We start from the raw sequence: 15566 nt of genomic DNA on the forward strand, positions 1-15566 counted from the left end.
ATTGCGTGTTTGGTTTATAGATGTTGTTTTTTAAAAGTATTATTTTTTAAAATGAATTATAATATATATTTTTTAATCTTTTATATCAGAACATTAAGATCATTTCAAAATATTAAAAATATCAGTTTGATATTTTTAAAAAATAAATATACTCTTAAAAAGAATAGATATATTCTTAAATACACTTCCGAATAATTTTTTTTAAAATGTCGGGTTAAGTTCTCAAGTGGTCCGTAAATAGAAGGGTTGACTGTTTCTTTTTCTAATGTTACAAAGAAGATGGGACCATAGATTTGACTCAAGAATCTGAATTATAGAACTGGTTCGATTCAAGGTTTTTGTATTGAATCTTATGGGGTCCTAATGGAGAAGTAAGTGTACACTTTTCACACTCAAGTGAGAGGCGTGTTCGACAACAATAAGGATCCAATGATTTTCACTTTTCTATTGAATAAAGAAGTGACGAGGGAGGAGAAACACAAACATTTTCTCTTTTCTCTTTCTTTTTTCTTAAAAAAAGAAATCAAGAGAAAGAAGAGACAGATTTTGCATCCAGAGAAAAAGAAAAGGAAGAGACTGATTTTAACCAAACTTTTTCTCTCTCTTCTGGTTTGCATGTGATGGTAGTGGGCTGATGTAAAAAAAAATAGATTCCACTTGGTTAAGGGGAAAATAAAAAGAAAAAACCTTTCATAAATTTCAATTCTATTTTGTTCCTAGAAAGATTCATGGAAATTTATGGCTGATAGCTTGGTTAGTTGGATGAGAAAAGGAGGGCAAATTAAAACAAGTTAAGCTTAGTTAAAGGCTTAGGAGGGAGAAAAAAGATAGTTCTTCTCTATTATATACTAATCAAATTAATTATCTTCATGATTATGGCTTGAATATATTTAATTAAAGAAAACTACCGATTATATAACTAACTATTAGACCATGTCTATTTATGTAGATTTGTATACTCGTTAGTACTTATTTATTTACAACTCATAAATTTTAGTTCAATACTTTTATTATATTTTTATTAAAGGATAGATAAGATTAAGATTTTCCATTCCTTTCAATCTAAAAATTAACCTCAGAAAATTTAAAAATATATCTCCTTTAAGATCGCTACAAAGCCAGCATTGATATTTATCGTTGTCGGTAACATATTGGAAATTTAAATCTGTCACTATTTTTTCTTTGTCCGGTGAATGGCAATATTCTAGAATTCCCTTGCTTGATGCAACGAAATGCATAGTTGTGATTACTTGGTTTGATTGAGCGATGTGAAATTAAACAGTATTTACAATATTTCACACCAAGGATTATGTGAAACGTAAAGGTGTTGAGGATAAACTTAGATACAGAGGCGCTTTTTGAGCTTGGCCGTATCTTCCTGGAAATAGCTGCAACATCCCATGGGCCATGGCGAGCAATCTTATCTTTCACAGAATTTTGTGTAGATGTTGCTGCTGATGAATGTCAAATTCACTTGGACATGTTTGAAAGCTAAGGTTTCAACCTTTACTAGCTTGCGCGTGGGTGCAGCTCAAAAGGACGAAAGCGAAGAGGGCAACTGGGTCGGCAAAAAGTGGAGCATTGATTCGGACATCATACCACTGTTGCCTAAACACTGTCCCCTTACCTGCTTACCATGCTTTCCCTTCTTACATCCCATGTCCCTCTCTGTACTCTCCAGGCCCCACCACAGCCACATATTTCAACACAGGCAGAAGAATCCCTCTTGATTTTGTCTCTCTATATAAACTATATGTCCCTCTGGGCTACTATTATAACCCCTTGGTAGCAAGAAACCCAGATCTCTTACACCCAAAACTCTCTCTTCCTTGGTTACCTTCTTGTTCTTGACATCTTGCTTGTGGGTTTTTTTTTATTGGGAATTCTGGTTTTGTTTTGTTGTTGTTGGATGATACACACACACACACTATACTTCGTAGTGAGTTGCTGAGCTAAGCAAGATGGAACTTCAACTTGGTCTCGGTCTCCCGAGTGAGAAAACGATGAAGGGTTTGGACCTAAACAGCTATGTTTCTGAGCCTAAAGGGTTGCAGCTGGGCTCGGGACAGCTTCAACTGGGTCAATATTCATGGTTTTCTACAAATGTTAATGACAAGAAACGGAGTTTTATTGATGCCTTTGAAGAGAGCTCAGGGAATGAAGATGGGCCTCAAACGTTACCTCTCCTGGTTTGGAATAACCAGCCAAACGACGAAGATGATTTCCCTAAGGATCTCGACAACCATAGTAGCAACTCTTGTGCCTCCAACAAGTATATACCCTCTCTCCTTCTGTAATCAAGTGCAAAATATAGCTAGTTGTTTTGTTTTTTGACATTTTGTTTTTTTGTTTTTTTGTTTTTTTTGGTTGGGCAGAAGTGATGGAGAAAGTGATGGAATAGTGGGGTGGCCACCAATAAAGTTCAAGAGGAAGAAGCTCAGTCGTCAAAGCAGCGGGGCGCTAGAGATCAATCGGGCAGTGGACAGTGGTTGTGAAGATTGCCAAGCTAGAACATCAAAGTATATGTACATTAAGGTCAAGATGGAGGGAGTAGGAATAGCAAGGAAAATTGATGTTAGCCTCCATCATTCTTTTCCAACACTCAAGCAGACCTTGCTTGACATGTTTGGGATATGTAAGTAGTTTCGACATTACAATTAATATTTTTCCATTTTAATGAGACCATGAGAAGTGACAGATTCCTAATTTTGCTGTGAAATTCGGGACAGGCCAGGGAGATTCAAGCAGCTACAGACTAACTTACCAGGATAGAGAAGGTGACTGGCTACTAGCTGAAGATGTACCTTGGAGGTGATGCTCATAAATTCAAGAAAGCAAATTTTGCCTTCTGGGGCTTGAAATGACATGCAAATTGATGGTGTATACTGATTTGTTTTTTTCTTATGGGACATTTTGAATCTTGCAGGAACTTTCTTGGGTCAGTCCAACGACTAAAATTAATGAAGAGAAGCAGCTGATTGGCTTTTTTTTCTACCTTTGCTTTGAATTTTGAATCAATTGACTATGTATTATGTAATTAATTACCAGTAAGAAGAACCTAATTAACTTTATGACTTTTTGGATTAAAATAGAAGAAACGCATATTATGGGTTTCTTTTGTTCATGTTGGGGCTCTCTCTTCTCTGTGCATATCTTTTCATTTCACCTTTATTCCTTGATACTGCCAGTTAGAATTTCTTCACAAAATGGTATGATGTTGTGCTAAACATGGACACATGGAACAAAGCCTGACAGAACTGAAGTTTTTACTAATAAAGCCTGACCCAACTAAAGTCATATATTCCCAGTGTTTGTGGATATATAATATTTGCTTTAGGGCTAATTGTTTTTCCTTCTTTTTTCTTTGAGATCTGTAACCTGTAATTGTGTTTGATCCCTCAGATTTGAAAAATGTCTACTTTTGATAGTTGAATTACAATTTTCTCTTGTAAGACAGCTAGCATTTGGTGGGTTCGATTTGATTAAAAATATTTTGTTTAAATTTCTAATCAACTTTTTGGTAAAATAAATTTAACCAAAATTTGGGCAAAACTCGAATTAACCAAATTATATTGTGAATGTAATTTTTTTATATAAATAGGACATAACTTCTAAACAATTATATATGTATATGCATGAATATTGGAGGGTTAAATTAAAAAGAAAAAACCTTTAAAAAAATGAGGGCTAAAAAACATAAATTTTGATTGAAAAAAAAAATTAAAAACAACAAAACTTTAATAAAAGAGCTAAGAAAAAAAATTTACAAATCAAAATCATTGAATTGGAAACAATAATATATGACATTTTGTAATTTAAGAACTAAATTGAAAACATCAAAAACTTTAAAAAAAAAAAAAAAAAAAAAAGAGGATATACATGTACTTTTACTAGAAGGAAAAGATTATGAAAGAAAACAAAATGACCATCAACAACAAACCATTCATCAATTACCACCACATATCATACCAGTATGAAGAGGGTGAGGCTGGATTTCCAATAATACTATGAAATAGCATATTCGAACACTAGAAGGTACTGCACACGCCTCATAAAAAAGGTGGGCGTCTCCAATGTGCTAAAACTTAAGGGCCACATGTTTGTTTTTTTTTTTATTTAAAAATTAATTATCCAGAGAAAAGGTTTAAAATACCCTTAATAGTTATGGTATTCACAAAAAAAAACCTATGTGAAAAGAAAAAATCACCTTTGAACTCTTTCTTTTTTTTTTTTCATTCTAGGGCTAGAAATGTCCTTTCATTGTTTATGCCAAAAAAAAAAAATATATATATATATATATATATATATATATATAAAGGTATAGATACCCTTTGGTTAGCAGTTCAATTTTTTTAGTGTGGGGTAAATAAGTAATTAGATTATTCAAACAAAAAGTTTAAAAAAATGAAAATTACCTTGGACAATCTTTTAATTATAGTTTTGAAACCCGGCCCGGCGGTCGACTCAGGATCCAGCCGACCCGAGGCTGAAACCAGGTTAGGTTGAAGAAAAATCAAAGGAAGAAAAAACTCGGTATGACCTGATAAAACCTGGTCAAGACTAGGCCGCAAACCCATTGATTTTTATTTATTTACTAAAATAATATCGTTTTAATTTTAAAAAAAAATTGACCCGATAACCCAGTTAAAATCTGGAACCCGGATCTTGGACCGGGCCGGCCACCAAACCAGGTCTTAAAACTATATTTTTAATAACCAAATGGTTTTTAAGAAAAGATGAAATCACTCTTGGCACCTAAAGTTTCTTCAAAAGATAAAATTGTAAGTTAACTGCAATAGTGAACAGTTCTCTGTATCTGTGTGGACAATATTCTCTACAGTGTAAAAGTTAAGTGTTTTATGATTTCTCTTAAACATATTTAAGTAAAAAAAGAAAATTTATCTCTTAGTAATTAAAACATAAATAAATAAATGCAGGTTAAGAATCAAGTAAGATCCCAAATTGATGTCAAGACAGGAATCAGGTTAAGGATCAAGTAAGATCCCAAAAATCTGTGTTTTATGATCCTCGTCAAGGCACGAACCCAACATCACGTCACTGCCTCTCATTCTCCACTGCAACCGATCACACATAAACTTCACCACTCTCTCCACTGATCAAATGCCACGTAACCAGACAGAACTCTATTTGACAATCATTCCCTGTCTTGTTCTCTCTCCCATCATAAAAGTATTTTCCATTTCTGCTTTGCTAATCCGTATTAAAATGGGAAATTTTCAGCTAATCTATTCATTTAATTAATGAATCTCCAGATCCTGAACTTGGTTTAATTGAGGTAATTAATTTTTTTTAATCATTTCATTTCCTTCTTTGCTTCAACTTGGTTTCTTGTTTTTCTTTTTTTGAATTTCATGTCATTGAAGAAATGGGATTTGAATACTAAGATCAACTCTTTATTGTTATATGTTGCGATGTTATTATAAATATATTTTAGAAACTATAAACTCTTTTTATCATTTTCTTTTAATTTGAAATCGTGAAATTTTCTTACCCCACTTGGTTTCTTGCTTTCTTCTTCTACTTGTTTTTTTTTTCTTTTTTGGCAAATCATGGCATCTTTAATGTTAAAATGATTTTAACTCTGTTATTTGGATGCATGGTTAATTATCTTGAATATTTAGATACATTGTTTTCTCTATTTATGTATTTGGTTGGTAGGGATGACAAGAAAAATGGCATTAACTTGTTGAAGAGTGATGGGCTGTCATCATGCACTGTTATTATCAAATCGTTTATTACAAAGACAGTCGTAAATTCTGATGTGAAATCCAAGCTAATTGGTTAGTTGTTACTAGGTTTGCTTTGCCAACTCTACTTCTGTGTGTTTCGTCTTGTTACTCCTTGGAGACAGATGGTGAGATCTTATGATGTTTTTGAGAGGTTTGTTTATGTGGGTTCTCAGAGAGGTGGGGTACTAATTGATGTGGTTAGGTTGAGAAGAAAAGACAGGTTGAGAGATAGGAACAAGAGATGCCATAGAGGAAGAGAGAATATTTTCCGGTGTACTCTATATATGTGTTTATGCATACGTACAGCTCTGAATTCCAAACAGCTAACTCTATCCATGTAAACTTCAAAATACAACAGAATTACAACTGAAAGATTTGAAAATAGTTCTTAGTATTATCTGCATATCTGTCATTCGTATGCTTTGGAACAGCTCGGCAGCTTTGGAGTAATGGATATGAAACCATGATGAATTCTGACAATTATGATTTTATTATTAAAGAAGAAATAGAACAGGTAATGGAATGTGCACATTGAACATTTAAGACAAGTGCTTAAATTTCCCTTCCTTTATCTGTTTCATTTCTTTTCTTTGCAACTTTAAAATTTATATGTGTAGTGTAAATGGATTTCACTTAGGGTTTAGGGGAGGGAGAAGTTGGTTATAAGAGTTTTAAGAATTGGGTTCGAAGAGTGGTAAAGGGTTCTAAACTGATTGTTGCTGTTGTTACTTGTTTATTGAAAATCTTCTAAGGGTTTTCCCTCTGTTTTTGCTGCTAGTTTTGTTTGCTTTCTTTACTGCGCCAAGTTTAAGGAGAAAAACCTTTCTTGACTTCCATTTTCCAAATTTCAGAATGCGCTTAACATCTGCTTCATGTTTCTCTTGTTTTACAGACTCTTGTGATCCAAGCAGAAGGACACAGAAAGATAAATAGAGGTTGGTTGTTGCTGCACTGCTTGTTTCGATTACTTTCCCCTTGAGTATAGCAAAACTAAAATTAGGTTTGCAGCATTTTAATTTAATAACTTTGTCTAGCAAACAAGTCATTAAACTATTTTCTAATTGCCATCGCAGTCTTATTCATGACTACCCAAATATTGTGTAGGTGATTGAAGTTGGAAGAAGCATGGCTTTGGGGTTTTCAGAATCAGGACCATGCATGTAACTGCACCGTATCAATCTTTCCAAACCAAATCATGGCCCCTAGACACCTTCGCTTAGCCTGCAGAAGAGTACCCTTCAAGGTTGTTTTCTTCATACTGCTGATACCTGTGCCAATTTGTGTGATTGGAATCCTCACACATGCCCAGCACGTCTCCTACCTTTTACGTCCACTTTGGGACAACCCCCCTCCTCCCTTTAAACACGTACCTCACTATTATGCAGAGAATGTCTCAATGGAACATCTTTGCCACCTACATGGTTGGTCCCTACGATCTGAGCCTCGCCGTGTATTTGACGCCATCATCTTTAGCAATGAGCTAGACATTCTTGAGATCAGATGGCAGGAGCTTCATCCTTACATCACTAAATTTGTAATCCTCGAATCGAATACCACTTTCACTGGCATCCCCAAGCCTCTCTTCTTCGACTTAAACCGGTCTAGATTTGCCTTTGCGAAGGAGAAGATTGTCCACGGTGTGTTTTCAGGGCGAACTGCTGCCCGTGGAAAAAATGAAAACCCTTTTGCACTCGAGTTTGAGCAGCGGAAAGCTATGAGTGGATTGCTCCGCAGTTCAGGAATTTCCTACGGTGACTTGATCATTATGTCGGATGCAGATGAGATTCCAAGCCCACACACATTGAAACTACTGCAGTGGTGCGATGAAATTCCACATGCCATGCACCTTGAGCTCAAGCACTACATGTACTCATTTGAGTTTGCTGTAGATTACAGTAGCTGGCGGGCCACAATCCAGATTTTTGGCCCTCGCACCGGTTACCGGCACTCACGCCAAACTGACCTTATTCTCTCTGATTCTGGGTGGCACTGTAGTTTTTGCTTTCGCCGGCTTCAGGAATTTGTGTTTAAGATGACTGCATACAGCCATGCAGATAGAGTTAGGAGGAATGAATTTTTGAACTACTCTAGAATTCAGAAAATCATTTGCAGTGGTGATGATCTCTTTGATATGCTACCGGAGGAGCACACCTTTCAGGAGCTGATTAGGAAGATGGGACCGACGCCCCATTCAGCTTCTGCTGTCCACCTCCCGTCATATTTGATAGAGAATGCGGATAAGTTTAGGTTTCTTCTTCCTGGGAATTGTTTACGAACATAGGAATGAAGGTATTGGCTGTCCGAATCAAAATGAGTAAAATATGTAGATGCAGTACTCTGTCATTGCTCCTTTTCCTTTTTAGGCCTCAAATGCCCAGATCTGTGAAGGGATGTCTGGTTGTACAACAGTTGCAAACAAAGAAAAAATTGTCTTGCTCCGGTCCCGAAGATTATTGCTCTTCTAATCGGATTCTTTTTCTCTGGGAAGACATACTGTTCAGTTCAGGCATTCAGATTGATCTATGCATTGGAGCCCTCTCACGTGATGGTTTCTATACATCAAGATACCATGCAAGAATCAAGTTTATACACATCAGCATTTCTTTGAGTAGTTAATATTTCTTTGTTTTAGTATGTTTGATTTTTACTAAAAGATTGGGAGAAAACTGAAAAAATTATGAATGGTTGTTGGAAATTCGTGAGAAGCTGGCTGCAAAATTCTTCATTATTCAGATTTTTTTTGTTTTTGAAAAAGAAAAAGAAAAAACCAGCTTGATGGGATTTATATATGTTTCCATTAAGATTAGTATTTCACTAAAAGCATACAAAGCCGTACGTCACTATAATTAAACCATTCATTACACCAAATATTGATTTTTATACTATATGGATTAATTAACTAGTTATGACAAACTACAAAGAATAAATTATAATTAACTCTTTATTTTTCTCTAGGAGTTTTATTTTAATTTTTTTACAACTAAAATGGTATTTTCAAGCTATGGTTTATTTTACCAAACTAATTAAATCGCCGCTATTCATATTTGAGACAATGTAATTGAAAAAAAATCTTATGGCCTTGTTAGTATTTAAATTCTAAATAATATTATGGAAAGCAAACCTAATTATCCAACCTATTAATAAGTATTTGATATTATGTTTGTACTTGCATTTAGATTTGTTTTAAAACGTGTTTTTGAAATGAAAAACTATTAAATTAATATTGTTTTAATTAATGCTTTATGAAAATAAAAAAATCTAAAAAAAATATTTTAATATATTTTTAGACAAAATACACTTTGCACTACAGTACCACTAAGTTAATCTTCCAAAAGTGATTTTTTTTATAGGGTTAAATATTGATATTCTTTAAACCAATTCCAATATTACTATTAAAAATTATAAAACAACATGTAGAATTGCACAATTGCATTAGCCGTAGGAACATTTTCATTGTGTTGCAAAAAAACAACGTTCGGTTATTAAAAAAAAAAAAAAAAAAGGTGGTTTTGTGTTTGTGTTTGAGTAACAATTACATCATGAAAATGAGAGGTAAGAAATAATAAAATAAAAAATTCTGGAGTGCCCAGTAATTGAAATACTGCACGAGTTGCTCTTAATGATACGTGTGTATAATTTTATATATCAATTTCAGTTATTTTATTGTTTAAAATTTATTTTTTAAAAAAATAAATTTTTTAATTAATATTTTTTTGATATTTTTATATTATTTTGATATATTAAAAATAATTTTAAAAATATATATATATATATATATATATTTTATTTATTTATTTAAAAAAAAATACTTTAAAAATTAACTGTAAATATACTCTAAACACGCTAACGTATCCATGAGGCCTAAAAACATGGCCTGTGCCAGGCTGGCGGTCCTAGATGCGTAGAGAAAGTACACAAAATTTAATGCATAATTGGGCGCTCTAGTGCCCAAGCATCACAGAGGTTTGGTAGCTCCACTTTACTCACTTTACTCTCTCTCTCTCTCTCTCTCTCTCAATAATGGAGCATATGCAATCATCAAGAAGACGATCAAGCAGTAAAAGTTTAGAATTAAAAATTTTATTTTTTTTATAATTTTATGTTTAAGTCTTGTAATTATTTATATAATTATTAAAAATTTATATAGTTATTAATTTTAGATTATATAGATTTAATTAAGATATACACAAACTAGCTTAACACCTATTATGAGCTAAAAAATAATAATTAATGTATGAAGAGTTGGGGAAAAATCTGACCGGTCCCATGTTGTCTAGAAAATAAAGCTTCCTTTAAAGTCTAAGACACCATACTTATCAACCTGCGTAGAAATTAATCTCTCGAGATAGCTAATTAGTGATCATGATTCAATTGAATTTTCTATTAATCTGTTGAGATAGATAATTAGTGGTCATGATTCAAGATAATTAGTGATCATGATTCAATCGAATGTTTGTTTTATCATTATAATTTGTGATATTTTTAAATTATTTTTCAAATTATTTTTTTAAAAAAAATAAATTAATATTTTTTACATACTTTTAGATGTTTTAATATATCAACTTTCAGAATAAAATATAAAATTTAATAAAAATATTGTTTTAATATATTTTTAAATAAAATCATTCTGTATCGCGTCCCAGGATGCAAACTTTGGTGTTGTTGTCCTTTTTCCGATATTGTCATAATTATGCCAGCATTTATGAATACCAGGGGTCACATATATAATTTGGAAAGTTACCTTGCATGTAATTTATGCTAATAAGATGGGTTGATTAGCAAAATATTCTTTAAATTTGATAGAAAGTGTGAAATGCTAGATATGGGATTGCTGTATAAATTGTACCTTGAAGCAGTCTTCTAGATTGTAACTTATCAGATTATCCACGCCAAACTATTTTATTTATATAAAAAAATATTTTATTATTTTTTTGCTTTCTCTAATAATTCAAGTTAATAATAATAAAAAATCTCGCTTATCAATCAAATTAAATCTTCAAGTATGTCAGCATTGGGGAATTAAGAAGGACATCATCATTATGATTTTGCTTAAAAAAACTATAACATGATGAACTGATGTTTATGTGTATCAAAATAATTTGTAATTAGTTGACGTGGAGGCATATTCTCCTATTATAAAACTCTGCATATAGATATTAAATATGCCACAGCTCATAAATTTACTTAGAGTATATTTAACAGTAATTAGTAGTTGTTTTTTAAATAATTTTTTTATGCCGAAATACATGTCAATGATATTTTTTAAAAAAAAAAATTATTTTTGATATCCAGCACATCAAAACGATTCAAAATATACAAATCATATTAAATTTTAGCAAAAAAAATTAAATTTTTTGAAAACACGGTTTTAACCGCGTTAAAACCGCGTTTCCAAACAATTTCATAATAATTCATTATGAATTGACCAGCAAATCTGCAATTTAACCCAAGGTTTGATTACTATGAATAAAACAACATGGCAGTTGGTATGATTGGTTGGATGGTCCAACTATCTAAAATCATTCTATAAAAGTTTTTCCCGGCATTATCCTTCATATTAAAAACCCATTTATTTTTATGATTCAAAAATATTTTAAAATGAATTGATTTTTTAAAAAAAAATTATATTTTCAAATAGTTTTGATATACATACATAAAAACTAATTTTTTAAAAGATTATATTATTTTAATATATTTTAAAATAAAAATTATTTTAAAAAATAATCACCTTCAACCTATCGTACTTTCAACCACCTTTAGTTCAGTTTACTTTAGCAATATCTTTAATAGCTAAAGTGATTTTGCCATCGCAACAATCAAGAAAGAAAAGAAACTATACACTGTGCCATGTGATTTTCTACAGTGATCTACCATTCAATGAAAGGGAATCAACTTTATCATCGTCAGCTAACACATAAAACTTCTTATCGATGGAATCTTGTGGTTAAAATAAGTTTTTTTTTTTTTAGTAAGTTGAAATCAGTAAAAAAATTAATTTAATATTTTTTTAAGATAAATTCCCAGTAAACGCCAAATGGGTTGACGTGGCGTGATTCTTAAGTTTTTATTGAAATTCTTGGTAATTTTGGATCACACATTAAATGCAGTTCTCCGTTTTTTTCCTCTCAATCCTCAACACGAGACAAAACATTTATATGTCCAAAAATTGATATACAATGGAAAATTGGTCCCAAAAGCTACATTCCCATTCCCACCACCTGGAAGAAATTATCAAAACAATTACGTAACACGGAAGTTTAGAGTTTGAGTCAAGAAATAGTTTGAGAAGGCGGTGAAAATTATTTTTTATAAAAATTTTATTTTTTTATATGTTTTTATATACTAATATCAAAAATAACTTTTTAAAAATAAAAAATACTTTAAAAACTAATTATAACACGTTCAAATATTCCTAAAACAAACAAAAAAGAGAGAGAAAGAAAAGCACTGTACAGAGAGAAAGGCACACACCTCAAGAATAAACTTTCGAAATGTATAATATAGAACATTAAAATTTAATTTTTTTAATTTAAAATTAGTTTATATATATTTAAGACACAGTATAATTTAAAGAATAAAGAGAATGCGAGAAAAGCTGGAGCCAGTAGTGGGCTGCCTGTCCCACGAAAGCATTGACAAATAGAATGGCAACTTTTTTATTTTTTCCATACCAAACGAAACTTCATGGAAAGTGACACTCGCTAGTGACATTAATTTATCCTGGAAAGAATTTTCTTCGTGGAATCTAATTAAAAGGGTAGAGTTTGCCGTACCATACACTATCTAATTACGCCGAAAAGGTCAATGTCTTTCCTGTACAAATTTGGACTCATCTTGACACGGCGACAAGAGGTTTGTCTGTAGGAAATTTCTTCCTTGCAAGACAGCAAGCTAAAATTCAACTTTGTCCTTCCTTACTGTGTTGCTTGTTTTTTCGGTTTTAACATCTTCTTCCAATGGCTTTTAAAACTTTTTTTTTTTGCTAGAAAAATTATTAGAATTTTTTTTATTGTTTTCTTTATGTTTTTAATGTCTTAATATCAAATATTTTAAAAAAATCATTAGATATATTTTTAATTAAAAAATATAAAATATAATTACGATTACTTTTCAAAATATTATTTAAAAAAAAAACACACAGTGCGGTGAAAAGAATATAAGAGTACAAGTCTCCTTTTCTAGGAACTTTCTCTGAAATAAGTGACGATATCTGATTTAATTTATTTATAAGAGTACACGGGTTAATTTAAACTGTTTTTAATTTAAATAGAAGGCACATATATTTAATTAGTTTTTGAGGTTTTTTCACACCCTTGGTTTTAAGTGAAACCAGTGGAGATGAGTTGTAAGGTCACGTTCCGCATCTTGGCATTGAAAATCAAGAACTCAATCTACAAGTTTTCAACGACAGGCTCTCCACGTTGAAAATTTGAACAGCCTCCATTAAAAAATGCTGCCACAGCCACTCGAATTAAGCAAGTTAGGCTTTAATAGACACTATGAACTCTTATTTCACATGCTAATAGAATATTCATTGAATCTTGCTTGTCAATGACACGAGTTTGAACCTCCATTTCTAATTGTATACTTGTTAAATTCAAATCATTCCGTAAGTTGACCTCCTTAAAACTTTCGGTTAATTTGAATTGAATTTTAAATTGAATCTAAATTAATATTCACTTGATAAAATTTATTTTCGAAACCAATACAAACTTAATTAATTTAAAAGGTTATTTAAAAATATAATAATATTATTTATTATAATATTCTTAACTTGAAAAATACATTAAAATGATATTTTTTATTTTTTAAAAAATTTTTTTTTTAATATAAACACGTTAAAATAATTTAAAAATATCAAAATAAATTAATTTAAAGCAAATAATGATGCTATCTAGGATTAATCCAATGATCGACAAATTATCCTCATATTCTAATAATTAACCCATGTATTTTTTTTCTGTATCATTCTCGAGATAAACCGTGACAGCTATATCATCACTTGGACTCCGGGATGGGCACTTGCTCAAAATCTCTCTGTGCGACAAGGACGCAGTTGGGTTCAAGTGGTTCGTGTCCGTTTATTTTAGAGTTTTAAAAATATTTTTTTATATTTTATTTTAAATTAATATGTTTTTTTATTATTTTGATCTATTAATATCAAAAATAATTTTAATTTTTTTAAAAAATATTATTTTAATAAATTTCCAAGTAAAACAATATGTTTAGAAATGTATCATAATAGTGTGCAATTGGGTTCAAGTGGTTGTGTCTATTTATATTTGAATTTTAAAAGTATTTTAAAAAATATTTTTTTATTTTTTATTTAAAATTAATATTTTTAGATTATTTTGATATCAAAAATAATTTTTTAAATAAAAAAAATATTATTTTAATATATTTAAAAAATATATATATGTTACAGAACAGTTTTGAAATAAATGAAGACACAAGTTACATGACAGATTTGGTTTTCATGTGACAAATATCTCTGCCCTCGGAGCAAATGCTGATCAGGAGTTAATTATCCCTTTTTTTTTTCCTTGAATCAAAGTTCCAATGACAAATAGTCCATGGATGGTCGGGGAAAGAGAATATTTCAATTCTAGAATATTTCAAGTGATTTATTAACATGATAAATTTAAATAAAATGCCTCATTCATGGTGGACCTTGAGTGTTTTGGATAGATTGTCAACACAATTCAAAAACTCGGGGTGGAAACATTATCGCCTCAAGTTTTTTTATTATTATTAATGTGATTATTTAATATTACATTAATTTAGGGTTGAACTTTGTTATTTGTTACAGTTAACTTGGTACGGGTTCTTGCAACATTGGAAAACAAATCTGATGGTAGATTCGTGTTTATTTTGGAAAAATCAAATTTAATTTTGTTGATATTTTTATTTGAATCCTTTCATTTTTTTTTTCAATTTGATTATTTTTTTTTTTTTTCACTAGATTATTTTAGGATTGAGTTTCGTAACTTGTCCCGATTAACTTGGTATAAGATCCCCGCAGTATTTGGAAACAAACTCAATGCCTACTTAATGCTGGATTTAGTAAAATCAAATTTAATTTTATTGATTTTTTTCCAAATAAATGCTTCAGTGGCCAATTCAATGAGTTATAGGTGAGATTTGTAATAGGAAAAACAAAATTAGAAAACAAAAATTGAAATGAAAAGGGAGGGAAACCACATAATCAATCTAAAAATCATGCAAAAAGGTTATTTTAGTTTAAAAATTTACTGGGTTTATTTTTTTAATTAAAATACCTTTTATTTAGAAATGTATCAAAATAGTATTTTTTTTTATTTTTAAAAAATTATTTTTAGCATTAATGCATCAAAATGATATGCAAATATAAAAAAAATATTAATTTAAATAAATAAATAATTTTTTTTTTTTAAACGCTTTTAAAATGTAAAAACCTCGTTGAAAAATGACAAAAAAACAAGGAAGGTTATTGATTTGCTACATCTCAATAATTAAAACAGACAATTTTCATGTCAATGATCTATATTTATTATATATGTTTTTTTTTGTTTTTATCATGTTAAAAACCCATGACAAAAAGAATATTTTTTATAAAAATACATATTTATCTCAGTTTTTTTATTCAATCTTTGATTGAAATTAATAAACTTGTTATTATTTTTTAATATTTATATATTTATCACCTTATTTTATTTAACACACATTTAAAAATTTTAATTTATAGTTGTTTTTTATATAGTTTTTTATGAGAAAAACATCGTTAACAACTCCTGTAACTTTATTTTACATTAATAAAAAAAAAAAAAAGATTGCTCC

General features: G+C 30.5%; 2 protein-coding genes across 6 annotated transcripts; both read left to right on the forward strand.

The window, feature by feature from the left end:
* Positions 1-1756: 1756 nt before the first annotated feature.
* Positions 1757-3124, forward strand: LOC118052094 (auxin-responsive protein IAA28). 2 transcript variants are annotated; one of them, XM_035062923.2, is made up of 4 exons: positions 1757-2272; positions 2379-2635; positions 2730-2811; positions 2927-3124. In XM_035062923.2, the coding sequence occupies exons 1-4, from the start codon at positions 1962-1964 to the stop codon at positions 2976-2978; spliced, it is 702 nt and encodes a 233-aa protein (XP_034918814.1). In that variant the 5' UTR covers positions 1757-1961; the 3' UTR covers positions 2979-3124. The 2 variants fall into 2 exon arrangements, with proteins under 2 accessions (XP_034918814.1, XP_034918813.1); XM_035062922.2 differs by having other exon boundaries at positions 1759-2272; positions 2376-2635.
* Positions 3125-5153: 2029 nt separating this feature from the next.
* LOC118052095 (uncharacterized) lies at positions 5154-8237 on the forward strand. 4 transcript variants are annotated; one of them, XM_073406046.1, is made up of 3 exons: positions 5154-5296; positions 6643-6750; positions 6855-8237. In XM_073406046.1, the coding sequence occupies exon 3, from the start codon at positions 6946-6948 to the stop codon at positions 8029-8031; it is 1086 nt and encodes a 361-aa protein (XP_073262147.1). In that variant the 5' UTR covers positions 5154-5296; positions 6643-6750; positions 6855-6945; the 3' UTR covers positions 8032-8237. The 4 variants fall into 4 exon arrangements, with proteins under 4 accessions (XP_073262147.1, XP_034918815.1, XP_034918818.1 ...); XM_035062924.2 differs by having other exon boundaries at positions 5155-5296; positions 6643-6685; XM_073406045.1 differs by having other exon boundaries at positions 5219-5296; positions 5680-6685.
* Positions 8238-15566: the final 7329 nt, after the last annotated feature.

Source organism: Populus alba, chromosome 18, assembly GCF_005239225.2.
Source record: "Populus alba chromosome 18, ASM523922v2, whole genome shotgun sequence".
NCBI lineage: Eukaryota > Viridiplantae > Streptophyta > Magnoliopsida > Malpighiales > Salicaceae > Populus > Populus alba.